Here is a 16641-nt window from a genome sequence, read left to right as displayed (position 1 = left end):
ACCTGGTAGTAGTATCTTCGATCTGGTTAGAGTTCTTTAGTTCGTCGTGCATGTTCTTGTTTAATTGGTGCATGGCAAACTAATTAACTTTTACTTATTCCGGATCGGGGGTGTTACAAACGGCATGGGAATGTCTTAAACAGCTAAGTACAAAGCTGAAGGGAGACATGAGTCGTTGATACATTAGAGGAGACGCATACAAATTGCGCCTGAGAAGCTGAAAGAAGATCGGAAACACTGGGATGTTACTAAGGAGTTTTCACTATCAAAACATGATAAAGGCAGGAGAAGTAAGGAGACATCAACTAAAATTAAAGAATCGAAGAACACTTACCGGAAAAAAAGGGACGTCAGATTTTCGGTGAAATTATCATCTCCGATGGCTCAAGAGAAAGAAGAAGTCGTGATCTTCTTTCATGTTAGGTGAGGATCGGAGTGAGAGACGCCGCCGAAGAAACCTCGGTGGTGGGTTCATGAGACTGAGATACGGAGGAGATGAGCCGGAATCCTTCAAAGGCGAGATGCAGTGGTGGGTCAGAGATCTTTGACGAAGGATCGGTTCGATTTGGGACATCACCGTGAGGAATCGCCGTTGGGAAGCACCGTAAGAGTCTCCATCCATGGAAGAAGGATAGAGAGCTCGAGCATCTTCGGAGATATTGAAGAAAGAAGAAATGAAGAGTTGAATCATTTGGGCCCAAAGTGGAGTTTGTAGAAACTAGCGGGCCACAATTGACTAAACTCTCAAGCCCAATATCCAGATCATAAAACAAGTGAAGTTTACGTTATTTCCTTTTATGACAGAGTCGGTCAAATACACAAAGTCATATAGGAATAGGAAAGTTGTTTTAAGCCTATTGTAACAGGGAACTTATAATGGGTTATATATAGAGCTTTAGGTGGGAGTTAGCCTTTACGGTTCTAAGCAATAGAGAGAGATAGGGGTGGGCGTTCGGATACCCGTTCGGGTTCGGATCGGGTATTTTGGATTTTCGGGTATTTCGGTATAGGGATAGAGAACCCGTTCGGGTATTTCTGTACTTCGGGTCGGGTTCGGGTATTTTTAGTTCGGGTTCGGTTATTTTGAATCGGGTTCGGATATTTAGATTTTAAAAGAAAAAAAAAATTAAATTTTTCATTTTTTAAGTTTATTGTATTTAAAAATATAGATTTCACTTAACTGTTTTTTTATTTTGTATAGATTGAATGATTAATAGGTTTGGAGATAATATTTCAAAAACAAATAGATATTAATTTGGGTATTGTTTTTAATCTTTGAATGTAACTTTTGTTAATACATGAAACAAAAAGTTTGACATGCATTTTAAATGAATATAAAATCATTTTCTCCATAATTATATATATACTTATGATCTTAAAGTATGTGTAACATCAATATAAATATTTTTTTTAAAAAAAAGTTATGCTTATGCTCCAGCAGGTATTTAGCCTCTTTTTTCTTCTTTTGTCTCTTGAGTTTGTAAAATATGTTTTAGTTTAAACGTTTGGCTCCGGATGGTAACTTGTACACGCCGGCTTGTGGCCTAGAAAATGGATTATATCTTTGTTAGCTATGTTGTAAGAACTGTAAAAAATCTATCATTAATCTATCAGATGACTAAAAAAAAAGAACATAGCCAAAAATGCTTTTAGTGGATGTGCATGAGAAAGGAAAATAATAATATAGTCGTCCATTGATAAGAGCTGGGTCCATTCTTCTCACATTATTGGCCTTCTTCTTTTGTCAACTGTCCTTTATTATTGTTATATCATATTGTAATTTTCTCTCTGTCGTCTTCTGTGTTTTGAATCATCAACAATAATTGTCGAGTGAAAACAGAACAATCCTCGAGTCACCGTCGTAGGTCATCTAGCTAGTCAAGTAGATTGTATTGGCATAGTATATCGTTTTGGTTCACATGTTTAATTTTACCGCCTGTTGAATAGGGTTGGACGTTCGGGTATTTCTGTATTTCGGATCGGGTTCAGGTATTTTTAGTTCGGGTTCGGTTATTTTGAATCGGATTCGGATATTTAGATTTTAAAAGGAAAAAAATTAAATTTTTCATTTTTTAAGTTTATTGTATTTAAAAATATAGATTTCACTTAACTGTTTTTTTATTTTGTATAGATTGAATGATTAATAGGTTTGGAGATAATATTTCAAAAACAAATAGATATTAATTTGGGTATTGTTTTTAATCTTTGAATGTAACTTTTGTTAATACATGAAACAAAAAGTTTGACATGCATTTTAAATGAATATAAAATCATTTTCTCCATAATTATATATATACTTATGATCTTAAAGTATGTGTAACATCAATATAAATATTTTTTTTAAAAAATAAGAGATGTAAACTAGAAATATAAGGGTAAGTATACATATGTTCGGTTATCTTCGGATATCCATTCAGGTTCGGATATTATCCGTTCGGGTTCGGATATCCAATATCTCCTAACTTAATACCCGTTCGTGTATTTTTCTACTTCGGTTCGGATTTCGATTCGGGTTTTTCGGGTCGGGTTCGGGTGCTGCTTCGGGTATCGGGTAAAGTGCCCACCCCTAGAGAGAGATATAAGTCAAGAGTTTGAGTCTTTTGTCTGAAAGATCTAAACTTTCTATTGTTAAGATACAAGCTTGGTTTCATATTCTAATAAAGAGAATACGTTTTGGTTACGTTCTTATTCTAAGTTCTTAAAGCACAAGTAGCAATTGTGAATATTCAATCTTACCAAACTATGCAAACCTCTACAAAAATAAACATGATGTCTTATTGACTTATAGTGTTTAAAGTCAATTGCGAAGTATAATGATTTTTTACTGCAATTAAAACCTCAAAAACTTAACATATGTTCTTGCTTTAGACTAAATCTTCTCCTATTTCCCCATTGTATACTTTTAAATGAAATCTTATTATAATCACTTGGATTAAACTAATCAGGACATCATCGTAACTAGTTATATGCTTTCAATTAAAAATTAATTAAAAAAAAATGAAAATGTATGTCGAGAATATGAAAAGTCATCTAATGGTCTCGAAAATTCAAATCTGATGCCTTTTGATGATTCAGTCATACCAACCAAACTATTAAAACCTCCCAACAAAAATATATTGTCTAAGTAATATTATTGTTATCCACTTTTCAAAAATATTATTATCATCCAGAATTCATAGAAAAGTAAAATATGTTAGCAATTAAACTGGGCATCATTATTGAATATTTTTGTTCTTTTAAAAAGTCTTTTTACTTGATTTAACAATGTGCTATTTTGGAGATTTAACAATTATATATTTCCATTTGATATTCAGTAGAAAAGATAAATATTCTGGAAAAAAAAGCAACGCCCTTTTACCATTATATCACCACCATACCTTGGACGCCCTCACTCTCTCTCTCTCTCTCTCTCTCTCTCTAGGATCTCTATCTGTCGCCGGTGGCTTGCGATGGCAAACAATCAAGCAAGCCTTCTTCTACAGAAACAGCTCAAAGGTCTCTCCTTTATCTTCGATTCTTCTAGGGTTTCTATAGTTTCGCTTTCCCTTTATCAATCTGAATTGGTTTGATTTAGAGATTGGGTCTCTGGGAATTGAGCTGAATTGCGATTAGGGTTTGGCTAATTTTGAATTGGGTTTGTTTTCAGATCTGTGCAAGAAACCGGTTGATGGTTTCTCAGCTGGGCTCGTTGATGAGAATAACGTTTTCCAGTGGAGCGTTTCGATTATGGGTCCTCCTGATACCTTGTAGTGAGTTTTTTTCATTTGTTCTATCTTTGATGTTATTGGCGTTTCGATTATGTATTGCATGTGTTTTGCTGCTTTATTTATTATCTTTTGCAATGGTTGAATAATTGTGACATGAATCTTTGTATTGCGTTTGCTTAGCTGATTCGTTATATTGTAGTGTTTGATTGGTTACATTGTGACTTGTGAGATGAATCTTTCTGTTGCATTTGCTTAACTGATTCATTCATTATAATATAGTGTTTGATTGGTTCTATTGTGAGATGAATTTTTTTTTTTTTTTTTTTTTTTGGCATTGACTTAGCTGATATTTGATTGGTTTCTTTGTGACATGAATCTTTTGTTTTGCATTAACTTAGTTGATTCATTATCTTGTATTTGAACGGTTCTGTTGTGCTAATCTCTGTTTCCACTTATGTTAGTATTTGATTGAGATTAATTAACTCATTTTCCTCGTCTGTTCCTGAACATGTGAGCTTAGCTTTTATGAATTGTTATGGTACCAAATTCTAATGAGTTGAACTTTGATCTGTAATTGCAGTGAAGGGGGCTTCTTTAATGCAATTATGACGTTTCCACAGGATTATCCTAATAAACCACCAACTGTCAAGTTCACCTCAGAGGTGTGGCATCCTAATGGTGCGTGCTTATTCTTGAAAGAAAAAAAAAAGTAACTCTCTTTTAGATTTGAGTCTTCTGATTGTTGATAACCTTTGAGCCGCAGTTTATTCTGATGGAAAAGTTTGCATATCGATTCTTCATCCTCCTGGTGATGATCCTAATGGATACGAGCTTGCCTCAGAACGTTGGAACCCTGTTCACACGGTAAACGAATCATTTCATTTTCTTTGGTGTTCTATACAAATTGGTGGCATTCTTCGCATAGCTTTCCTTTGAAAGAGACTAGTTTTGTTGTATCTTTAACGTATAGAATGCATTTGTGTCACTTGAACTTCTTATTAAGAGTGCTAGAGTGAATACACGTTTGAATATGGACTTTTTATTGATGTGTTTGCTCTGAACCTCTTCATCCATAGTGTTTTGAGCTCTCTCTCCCTCATTGTTGTTGTGTATGATGTGCCAGGTAGAAAGCATTGTGTTGAGTATCATATCTATGCTGTCGGGTCCCAACGACGAGTCACCGGCGAATGTGGAAGCTGCAAAAGAATGGAGAGACAACAGAGCAGAGTTTAGGAAGAAAGTGAGTCGCTGTGTGAGAAGATCGCAAGAGATGTTATAAATACATCTCTCCTGCGTTTTTATGTATTGTAGAAATTTCGATCCTAAGCTAAGAGAGAGAGAAGGTAAGAAGAAGCAAGCAGATGAATCTGTGTGCTCAAAAGCTTGTTTTCTTTTTTTGGTTTTGGTGTTGTTTTAAGGTTTGGAATATTGTGGTGGAATCAAATCTAAACCACCTTTTAGGATTATATTTTTACACTCATTAATGGATTCCTTTTCATATTCCTCTTTTAATTTTGTTTTGATCTGATGATATTTAACCCTCACACTATATTTTTTTTGAGTCAGCTACCCCCAAACTATATATACTCTCGTTCCTGAAATGTCTTAAAATAAAGGTTGTTGAAAAAAGATCATGGTTTAAGTTTTTATGTAATATTTATTAGTTCACAATCGTGAATTGTAAATTTTGTTTGAGAAAAAAAGTAATTTTTATTTTTTGAAATATTATTGGTTTAGAATTATGAAAATATAGTAAATATAAACAAATGTTTTCAAATTATATCGTTTTGAAATATTATTGATTTCAGCTAGGGCTGAAATATTTATTAGTTCACAATCGTGAATTGTAAATATGGCAAATCCGAACCGTACCGAACCGAACCAAACCGAAATAGATAATATGGTTTGGATTTGGTATATACCATATAAACTGAATGGATATGATTTTTAAAAAACCGTAGGATTTGGATATGGTTCGGTATATAACCGATAAAACCGAATAAACCGAATAAAACCAATCAAAAAATAGAAACATGTAAATATGTATATATTTTATAACAACGTATGAAAATCATAAGTTAATTTTTTTTGTTAATAACTATTACCATATTTTTTATAGTAATAAAATAGTCCTGATTTGTAAAACACTTGAACTATAATTAAATAACAATTTATCGCAAACATGCTTCTTATTTTCTTAGTGTTCTTTTGATCTTTTTGCTTTAATTTAGCATTGATTAAATTGAAATAAAGATTATAAATTTGATGATAAGAATTAGTGGAAATTATTCACAATTTTTTTATCTATAAACGAATAGAGTTTCGTGTTTAATAGAAGAAACATAACTTTGATGAACGCTAAATATGAAAGAATATAATAACTTATTTTTTGTGCTTCGTGCTTCTGTTTTATTTTTTGTTTTTTATTTTTATTATCAAAATTTTGAGCTTTTATTTTAATTGTAGATTTGATTATTTTATTAGATGATAGAAACATTTTTTATTTTTGTTCTTTTATTTAAACTTATAATATTTTTTAATAAATGAATGTATTGACAACAAGACTCTAAAATTCATATAATATGATCCCAAAATAAAGAATTATGTTTTTTGGTATAAAACCGAATAAACCGAAAACCGACGGTATATAAACCGAACCAAACCTAAGTAAATATGGATTTAGAATGGTAGTTATATTTTACTAACCGAAATACCAAAAAACCGAAAAAACCGAACCGAAACCGAACCGATATCCGGATTGAACGCCCCTAATTTCAGCACAAAATCCTTACAAAATAATTATCTCATGGTAGCCTTCTTAGTCAATATAATTGTTCTACACCATCTTCCAAACTATCTGTTTTTTCTTCTCCTGTTTTTCAAAGTATTTCAAGATAGTTGTTTTTCGGTTTTAAACCGTTTCTCTTACAAAACATTAAAGAAAAGGGAGACAGATTTTGATGCAAAATATTGCTTTAATTAATTTTCCGTCAGAAATGTCTACTGTAATGTGATACCCAGAGGTTTCAACAATCTTCCAAGATGCAGTCTCTCGACCTCACCCATTTGGTAGAGTCGATCTGAGTCATCTGGCCACTACACAAATAGCTCTTTGCATTAATGATTTGGGACCGTTACAACATTTTTCATTTTCATTATAAATATTTTTCTTAAAAAGTGGTTTATGTCTTTAATGTGAACTATTTATAAATCATTAAACTGATTTAGTTAGCTCTAATAATACATAATGACTGTATGAATATTAATTGTAAATATAGATATTTAAAGTGGTTTATGTATTTACTAGTGTTCAGCCCATACTACGTACGGGAAACTTTAATCAACTTTAATCTCACTCATGGATTTGATCTCTTTGTAAGTTTAAAGTTTGAAGTCTCTTCTTCTCATCATCTCACTCTTCTACGCTTACCAAAGAGAACCATACAAAGAGATCAACTTTAATCTCACCATACAAAGAGATCAACTTTAATCTCACCATAAAAAGAACCATACAAAGAGATCAACTTTAATCTCACTCATGGATTTGATCTCTTTGTAAGTTTAAAGTTTGAAGTCTCTTCTTCTCATCATCTCACTCTTCTACGCTTACCAACTTTAATCTCACTTGTCGATCTATGTTTCAGATCGAGCAGCTTAGGTCCTCTGTAAAAAAAAAACCTAAAGAAATTCAAAACTGCACAACAGAAGATAATTAAATGCTGATATAGAACTTTATCACTTACTCTTTTGCTAAATAACTATTATATCAATTCTCTCTCTTTCTGTTACAAAAAAAAAACTCTCTGCACCTCAAGTAATGTACAGCGGAGTATCTCCGAAAACCATTGATTAGTGTTTAGTTTTTTAGAATGAACAGTGAAAACGTTTTTATGGTGATAGATAAAAGTAAAACAGAATGAGTGCAAATTATATAGAGAATACAACGGGTTTTTTTAACACCAGAGAAAAAACAGTTTAATAAAGAAGAAGTTAACTGAAACGTGCGATGAAACTTATTCGAAAAAATAGGAAGTTATTATGTGGTTGGAGATTTGGAGTTGCAGAAAAATAAGAGATGAAAACATTAATTTCCAATAGTTAGATTTTTTTTTAAATTATAAAACTTTGACATGTGTAAACTTTTTAGTGGTTAAGTGACTTGTGCTTTAGTATATAAGGAATAAACATAATTGCTACAATTCTACAAATTACCAAATGTAATTACGATGGTCATATTTACATGTAGCCATGGTTCGTCGTCTAAACGTCTACCTAAACGGTAAATTAGTTTTATCCAAACTACTTTTTAAGAAAATAATATATATCATTTAAATTGGTTTAAATGTTCTAGTCGGTTTAAATCGATCTAATTAGTCTAAATCTACTAAATTAAACAATAATATTAATTCAAATTTACAATTTTCATTAATTTTTTTGTATATCTAATTTTGATAAATCATCATAATAATTTCATAATTAAATCTAAAAATTAAAATATTTTATATAAATATATAAAATATATAAAATAAATCAATAATTTATTAATGATTAGGTCTCCTGTACACACCCAATAATCTATGTAGTTGTTAGTCCTCTACAAAACCATATTTTTGCCTAGTAATTTTCTGAACATTGCAATGCATGTTGCTGCGATATTCGACCGCGATTGATGAACAAATGTTTTTCGTTTGTATGATTTAATTTTAAATCACTAAAACTAACTATATGAAATAGTAATATGTGATTAGTCGCGTGACAGAAAAATAAACAATAGAAAGTACGATTTGCGATCAGCTGCGATATCAAATGAAAAAGGTCACACCCCCGGTATATTGCAACTAACAGAACCACGAGCATTAGACCAAGAAATCCAGGAAAGTGACACCCACGTTTGTCATGACTGCTGCATCTAGCATCAGCAGCAATAAATTAACATTTCATTACGGTACTGTAACACCGGTGAAGGTTCAGCACTAACTTATTTTCCAGTTGTAGCGGCAATTAGGAATTTAATAGAACCATAATCAAAATACGAAAGCAAATCTGAATTCTCAGTTTAAAGATTATTTAAAATAAATTTCAGTTTCCATTCAATAAATCAAATGCATAAAGTAATTTAGAATTTATAAAATATTTTAATTATTGTAAATATTGATACATGTTCATGAACTTTCAAAAATGCATCATCTACTTATGCATGTAACTTCCTATTGATCATCGCTTTATTTTCTAATATTATTTTAAAAACATCAACATATAATTTGATATATATTATGAAAATACATGCACATTTAAACGATAAATAAAATTGATTTGATTTGATTATAATAAAAAATAATTATACTTTATTTTGAATTTGAAAGAATATATGTAACTCAATATACTCACAATATGAGTGACTCGATTAATCCAACTTATATCTAATATCATAGATTTAACTACGGTAAGAATGTATAATTTTATAAGAATAGTAATTTATTTTATAAATATAAATCATAAGACAACTCAAAACATATTAAAGATGAAAATAAAATATTAACCAACTGTTACAATTTAGTTCTTTTGTAAAATTTATATTTATGCATGAGACTTCAGAATATTATCGTTATATCAATTTATGTAATTTGGAATCAAACACTTTAGTTTGTTTATTTTTTCATTCTAAGCACAATATATCTTAAGTTATACATAATCTTCATAAGATGTATTTACATACCTAAGACAACAACCACCTAAATGCAAATAAGAATTAATTAAAATTTTAATATATAGAATAAGTTGAATTCAGAAATGCAATCCAATTTATCCAAATGATAACTAAATCGACTGAAAAACAACAAAACTAATTAGATATAACATATATAAAATCATATGTATAATTAAAGTAATATAATGTTATTAATATAAATGATGCATACAAATTATAAATTAATTTAAAATTAAAAGTAAATAGCAATCAATTATTGTAGTATATTTACTTTAGAAATATTTATATCCGTGTATGAGCACGGAAAAATCACGTAGTAGTAATTGTAAATATGGATATTTTAAGTGGTTTATGTATTACTTATTTATAAACATAATTGCTAAATGAACAAGGTCATAATCACACCACCGGTATGGCCAATTGCAACTAACCGAACCACGAATATTAAACCAGAAAAGTGACATATTGTAGTATTGTACCAGCCGGTTATCAATCTATCTCTCTCTTTTTCGCATCACTTTCCCTCTCATTCTTCTCTCTTATCTCTCTCTCTCTCTCTCTCTCTCTCTCTCTCTCTCTCATGACTCGTGACTCAAAGCAAAGCACTTGAGACTCGCCGCGTTTCTCATGACCTTTGTCTTTCTTCTTCTTCATCGTCACAGTTAACCACAATCTATCTCCTCTGATCTCCTCCTCCTCCGCCATGCGCTCGCCGCATGCCGTCCGCAACGGCGAATCTCCCTCCTCGCGTGACCTCACTCACTTCCACTCCACCGTCGCAGCTCAGATGCTCCGCCGCTTCAACTCCCTCCTCCTCCTCCTCCGCCTCGCCTCTTTCTCCTTCTCCTTCTCACTCGCCTCCGCCGTCTTCATGCTCACCAACTCCCACGGCTCCGGTTCGCCTCACTGGTACGATTTCGACGCCTTCAGGTTCGGTTTCTCCTTTCTCCGCTCGAAAAAGAATCAAACGCGAATTTGGTAACTGGAGATCCGAAATCGCGTTTTTGTTTTGTTTACAAATTCGCGTTCGTGGCAAACGCGATCGTGGCGTTATATTCGGTCTTCGAAATGGGAACTTGCGTTTGGGAGTTTTCCAGAGAAACAACGTTATGGCCTGAAGCGTTTCAAGTATGGTTCGACTTTGGTCACGACCAGGTATGTATGTGATTGATTAAAAATCACTTGTTTTAATGCAAACATGTTTCAATCATTGCTTCTAATTAAGCTAATTATTTTATTGTTTAGCTTGATTTTTTAAATAATTTGAAGTGATTTGATTTTTAATGAGTTTGTAGATGATTGAACGAGAATTAGAGAATTTGGTAAGATTTTTGTTAAAACCCTCTAGAATCTCATTTAAAATAGTGAGATTTAGATTTTTATTTTTATAACACTCTAGAAACAATTAATGTACTCTAAAATCTCCAACTTAAATTTTGTTCAATAACAGTGGATTTCAGAGTGTTCTATGAAATCGTAAGTTCAATAACACTAGATTTTAAAATATTTTTTAAAATCCACGTTTGAATAAAAGTGAATTTGTCATTTTAATACCCACTTCAAATTCCTAGTTGAATACACCCCGTGACGACTTCGTATTGCTAATTTGCTGTGGCAAAAAAATGTACATAATTTTTTTTACAATAAACGAATAATATTCTGCTTTTGAATTTTAACACAAAAATATTAATTTTGATTATCATACATTACTTTTGCAATTAATTATGTCTCATAACTTTTAATCAATAAAATTTTAATAAATACAATTATTGTTTTAAAAATTTATAATTTACTATCAAGCAATGCATTGAAAATGTAAAAATGTATTTAAAAAAAAAATATTTTCTAAAACATAGATCTTTTCAAGACAGATGGAGTATATTTTAGTGTTTAGTGAATAGAGTTAAAAGCTCAGTATTTAGAAAGTGGATGTTGGGGTTAAATTTTATAGTTTAAGGTATTTAGTAGTTTTCTTGTTTCAGAAATGTTATATTTTTAAAGAATCTATTTTTTTCATTAACACTTTTTAATTTTATCGATAAATTATTTTTTTAATCAATTAACCCCAATTAAATTAGTAAACAAAAGAGACAACAAGGCATGAAGTTGAAAGTAACAGTTTAAAACATAAAAGTATGTAATAACTTGAGATTTGCTATTGGCAGGTGTTCTCTTACCTGTTGCTGTCGGCAGGATCAGCTGCAGCAGCACTAGCTAGAAGTAACGATGAGGGGAGGTGACACGTGTACGGCTAGCAGAGGCTTCTGCTTGCAGTCAGATGTAGCCATTGGCTTAGGTTTTGCTGCTTTTCTATTCCTCGCTTTCTCTTCTTGCTTCTCTGGCTTTAGAGTCGCTTGTTTCCTCATTACAGGCTCTCGTTTTCACCTTTAGTGTGTGATCCATTAAAGAAAAACGTTTGTAACATTTGTTTATGGAGTTGATGTGATATATATAAAAGAATCAATCAGGAAAAGAAGATGAAATAGTTTGGTCAGAACTATGAAGTCTCAACATACATAGTTTTGTTGAAGAAGCATTGATATCTTAAGCTTCTACTACGTTCCTGAGAGAGCTTAAACTTAAGCTTCAGCTACATTCTTTGGAGAGCTTAAGCTTAAGCTTCAGCTACATTCTTGAGGACTGAGGTTGCCCTACTTTGACATTACTTTTTTGAACCTTTCTTACAAAGTCTCAGTAAAAAACATGATTTGCTGAACTATGAGGAACTCAACAAAACCAAATAATTTACAGTATTCTTAAATGGATGAAGCTGAAGAAGCAGAGAAGCACAGAGATTCAGGGTTTATGGCTATTCTGTGGAATGACCTAAGCTTCAGCTACAGCCTGAGGTTGCTCTACTTTGACCTTAGCTTTTCCCTTCTTTTTACTATCCTTCACCTTCTCCTCTACATCGTTCTCTGCATTCAGCTCAATCCTTGCAAATACAGGACTCGCTTGCGCCATTACTTGTCCACCCTTTGGCCCTCCCCACTTGGTGTCATTCTAAAACAAAACAGAATAACCATTACAATCAAAGCAAAACCTCACAAAGTTTTAGTTTTTAAAATCAGATGACAAGAAATCGTTTATTATCCATGTTATGCTATTGAACTGATCAACTGAATATATCCTCAGGCTTAAGCAAGGAGCAATGGGAGATAACGCAACCGCTATGATTCTCATTACTTCAAGTATAATCACCAGATCCTGTAACACAAAACCAGTCACTAACCAATAACATATCCTTTGTTTTAATGAAAGAAGACAAAGACCTTGGCCGCAGCTTCTGCTGAGAGACCACCTTGTTTGAAAAGCATCGAAGGTACTCTTTGATCCATGTATGAGTTTCCTGCATTCCCAATCTCTAACACAGCCTCACACGCCGTTGATAGTGACAGGCTTTCATAGTTTGTCCTAGCTTTCTCAACCTTTAAATAGAAAACAGTGCACAATATTAGATGAACACTAGAGAGACGAAAGTTGGAACTCTACCAGCTTCTCCACAGTGTCTTTCAAAGGGGTTCCTTCAGCTGCCATAGTCGAATCCATGACTAAAGTGGACTCACAGTTCTTCTTAAGAAGGCCAAGAGTACGGTTAAGTAGGTTTCCTGAAGAGAAACACAATAAAACATTTTCAGAAGGCTAAGGGAGAGTGAAAGAGTTAATTTCAGTAGAGTGTCAAGAAACCTATTGTGTTGGCAAGATGTGCATTGACAATTTTAACAAAGCGGTCTTCTGAATAGTCCCCATCGTTTCCAAACTCCACCTCCCTAAGGAAGAAGTACCTGACAGCGTCTGGACCAAACTTCTGAACCAACTCAAATGGTTCTAGAGTGTTCCCCAAAGATTTGCCCATCTTCATTCCATCCTTTAGTTTGATAAAACCATAGAAGCAATGATATCAGAAAAGGCAAGAACAAGAACTCTTTGATTTAACATCAACCAGGGTAATATGCAAGTACCTTTGTCAGGAATCCATGGCCAAACACCATCTTTGGAAGGCTTAGACCAGCAGATGTTAGCATAGCAGGCCAATAGACTGCGTGAAATCGCAGAATATCCTGTAGTTGTTTCATTTATAAGTAAATATTGAAGGTGAGTCCGTTTAATATCACTAGAGTTGATAAATGAGTATAAGCTATATACCTTCCCAATCAAATGCAATGAAGCAGGCCAGCCTAAGGAAACGGCAGTGTCTAGATTTTGTTGCTCATTGTCCTCTGTTAAAGCTGATATGTAACTGTAATAGGAAGATGAGAGAAATGGAGTTCAATCTCATATTTTGATATGATATAAAAGCATGTACTTGGAATTGGATGCTTAGTAAACTAGTAGAAGCAATCATTCTTTGTATAAAATAAAATACCCAAAAGATAATACAACATTACATCAGTGTGTGAAAACATGATGAATAAGCACTAACCATTATATAATTCTCCAAGGAAAAGAAGTTTACCCCAGTAGAGCGTCAAACCAAACATAAATGGTTTGCTTATCGTCATCAGGAACAGGGATTCCCCAATCAACTAGTGCTCGAGATATCGAAAAATCCCTCAACCCACTCTTTATCCAACTTTTAACCTATTAGAAAAAGGATTAAAACAGAATGAGCTAGACTCCACAAGGACTAATTGAATGCTACAAAGGAAGAGAACTCGAAGACTAACCTCGTTTAGACGGTATGAAGGCTGAACAAAAAGAAGATTCTGAGACAAAACTTCTTCAAGTTGTTTCTGATATTTCGATAGAGCAAAGAAGTAGTTATCTTCCTTCCTTGCAACACATGGCATTTGATGGACAGGGCAACAACTGTTTTCAAGGAGCTCTTTCTCATCCTACAGTCCAAAAAAAAAAAAAAAACAAACCTATAAACTTGTCCCACAAACTTCAAACCAATCCCCAAAAAAAAAAACACAAACCTTATATTCCTCACAGTTAACACAGTAAAGCCCTTCATAATCAGCTCTGTATATGTCACCGTTTGCGAAAACTCTAGCGTAAAACTCTTTCACGATAGCTTCATGCTTTGCATCAGTGGTTCTGATGAACTTATCATAAGCTATATCGAGTTCTTTCCAAAGAGTTCTATAAGATTGAGAAATGAGATCACAATGGTAAGCAGAGTTGCGTCCATTAGCAGCTGCTGAGGTAGCTATCTTCTCACCATGCTCATCTGTTCCTGTGATGAAGATAACCTTCTTGCCAAGCAACCTCTACACAAACAAGAACCCTCATAAAAAAACTGAAACTTATCAAACAAGCAACTATGATTTCTGGAAAAAGATTGAAACTTTACAAGACCCATCACATAAAAATTGAAACTTTACAAGAGCGTCAGAGAGTGAATGAGAAGACCCACTTGGAAACAGCGATGGTGGTGTAGGCACTACCCATGTGGGGAGGGGCATTTACGTAATAAAGAGGAGTGGTGAGGACGAATGTCTCGCCGTTTTCATGGCTTGCGGGTGTGGAAGTAGAGTAGAGAGCTCTCCTTGGGGAAGAAGCGAGCTTTTTTGGAGAATCTGAAGGTGTTTCTAGAAGAGAATGGTTTTGTAGTGAGGGGAGTGTTAAAGGGTTTTAGCAAACAGAGGGCGTTGTGAAGCGAAGAGTTCAGCCTCGCCGCCATTGATGAGAAGGTTCGCCGGAGAAACGGAGGAAGGGGGGTGGCCGATTGGGAGGGGAGTTTAGGTTATGGTTCGGTTTTTATCGGTTGACTAGGCGTAAATCAAAACCGGTTCAATTGAGTTGATGTCTGATTAATTTGTGTCTACCGAAGCAAAATGTAAACCGGTTTATTTTGTCAAATGTAAACCTGTTATTTAATTTCTCGATTCTTTATGAGAAATTTTTAATACATGCTACTAAATTCGTACTTAATGCATATATCAGTATATCTCCAATTCTTATGTTTACCTGATTGATGTTTTTTCAAATATTTATAATCCATGTATTCGTATACGAGTGTCAAATGTCATGTTAGTGTATCTAACAAGACTCACCACAACATGTAAAGTGCTATAACATCCATCTAACAGTTTATTCAAAATTGAACTATTTGCAAATTCAATGTACTCAAAAGTAACTGAACCATGGTTCAAATACCTCAGCCTTAAATTATTTGTTGCCTTTGAACTGATGACGGAAGAAGCACATATTTAACAGCCATTTCTTCCGTATCATTTGTATAACCATGGTAGACCATTCCAAACCCACCTTGACCTAGTATCCTCTCAAGTTTATTTGCCATCACAAGATCATAGACGTAGATCATTCCAAACGCCTAATTAAACGTAGGTAGATTTGCTCACGTCCTCAACCTCCTCCACCATAACGTCATCCACTCCACTTAACACAAATTATAATTTTATATACATTTAGACAACCACGTTAAAACAACTAAACTCAAGTAGTATTCTCTTTGAAAATGTGGCCCTTTACATTTCGGTGTGTTACATAAAGATCTACAACATACGCATACACTCAAATATCATATAAATGTGATATATATGTGATATGAAATTGTTGATATGCCTTGAATCTGGATGTTACATCTAGGCGATAGATGTTACATCATGTACATCATAACGATTCGGTTGCATCAAGAGCTTTGCATCAAGTTATTATGGATGTTACATCTGATCATGGGCTTAGGCCCATGAGTCTGTATAGTCTAGGGTTTTAGATGCAAGACGCTACTATATATATCTTGTATTCGATTTAACCCTAAACTTGCACTCTATAAGCTCAATATCGCCTCCAATAATAAGATATCTCTTTGCCCGTGGACGTAACCCTAGGGGTGAACCACGTTAAATATTTGTGTCGTAGTTGCATCGTTTTTATTCATCTGTTTCTGCATCTGTTCTTTCTCACGTCCGTTACAATAAACTGGTATCAGAGCTCGGGGTTTGTGATCTGGTGAGAAGATGTCTGGAATAATCGCGAAGATCGGCAAGTTTGATGAGAGAAATAGCTTCAGTCTTTGGCAGATCAAGATGTAGGCGTAGCTGAAGCAACAAGGCATCTGGGGACCCCATTGTCAGAGAAGAAATCTGAAGCAGCTGATTTGGAGGCTCTGGAAGAGAAGGCGTTCTCAACAATTTTGTTGTGTCTAGCAGACGAGATTATTATCGAAGTATCGGATGAGAAAACGGCTGCTAGTTTGTGGCAGAAGTTGGAGAGTTTGTACATGACAAAATCTCTGACGAACAAGCTACTTCTGAAGCA

The 16641-nt window shown here is 33.6% G+C and overlaps 1 protein-coding gene and 2 pseudogenes across 1 annotated transcript; 2 read left to right on the top strand and 1 right to left on the bottom strand.

The window, feature by feature from the left end:
- The first annotated feature begins 3315 nt into the window (after positions 1-3315).
- LOC106339374 (ubiquitin-conjugating enzyme E2 14) lies at positions 3316-5219 on the top strand. The gene is made up of 5 exons (XM_013778167.1): positions 3316-3495; positions 3647-3749; positions 4288-4385; positions 4471-4571; positions 4831-5219. The coding sequence occupies exons 1-5, from the start codon at positions 3450-3452 to the stop codon at positions 4984-4986; spliced, it is 504 nt and encodes a 167-aa protein (XP_013633621.1). The 5' UTR covers positions 3316-3449; the 3' UTR covers positions 4987-5219.
- A 4732-nt stretch (positions 5220-9951) lies between these two features.
- Positions 9952-11879, top strand: LOC106340657 (annotated as a pseudogene).
- A 173-nt stretch (positions 11880-12052) lies between these two features.
- LOC106341708 lies at positions 12053-15076 on the bottom strand (annotated as a pseudogene).
- Positions 15077-16641: the final 1565 nt, after the last annotated feature.

The sequence above is a fragment of the Brassica oleracea genome, chromosome C4 (genome assembly GCF_000695525.1).
Source record: "Brassica oleracea var. oleracea cultivar TO1000 chromosome C4, BOL, whole genome shotgun sequence".
Classification (NCBI taxonomy): Eukaryota; Viridiplantae; Streptophyta; class Magnoliopsida; order Brassicales; family Brassicaceae; genus Brassica; species Brassica oleracea.
Note: the sequence above shows the minus strand (reverse complement) of the source record. Positions and strands in the feature narration are given on the sequence as shown.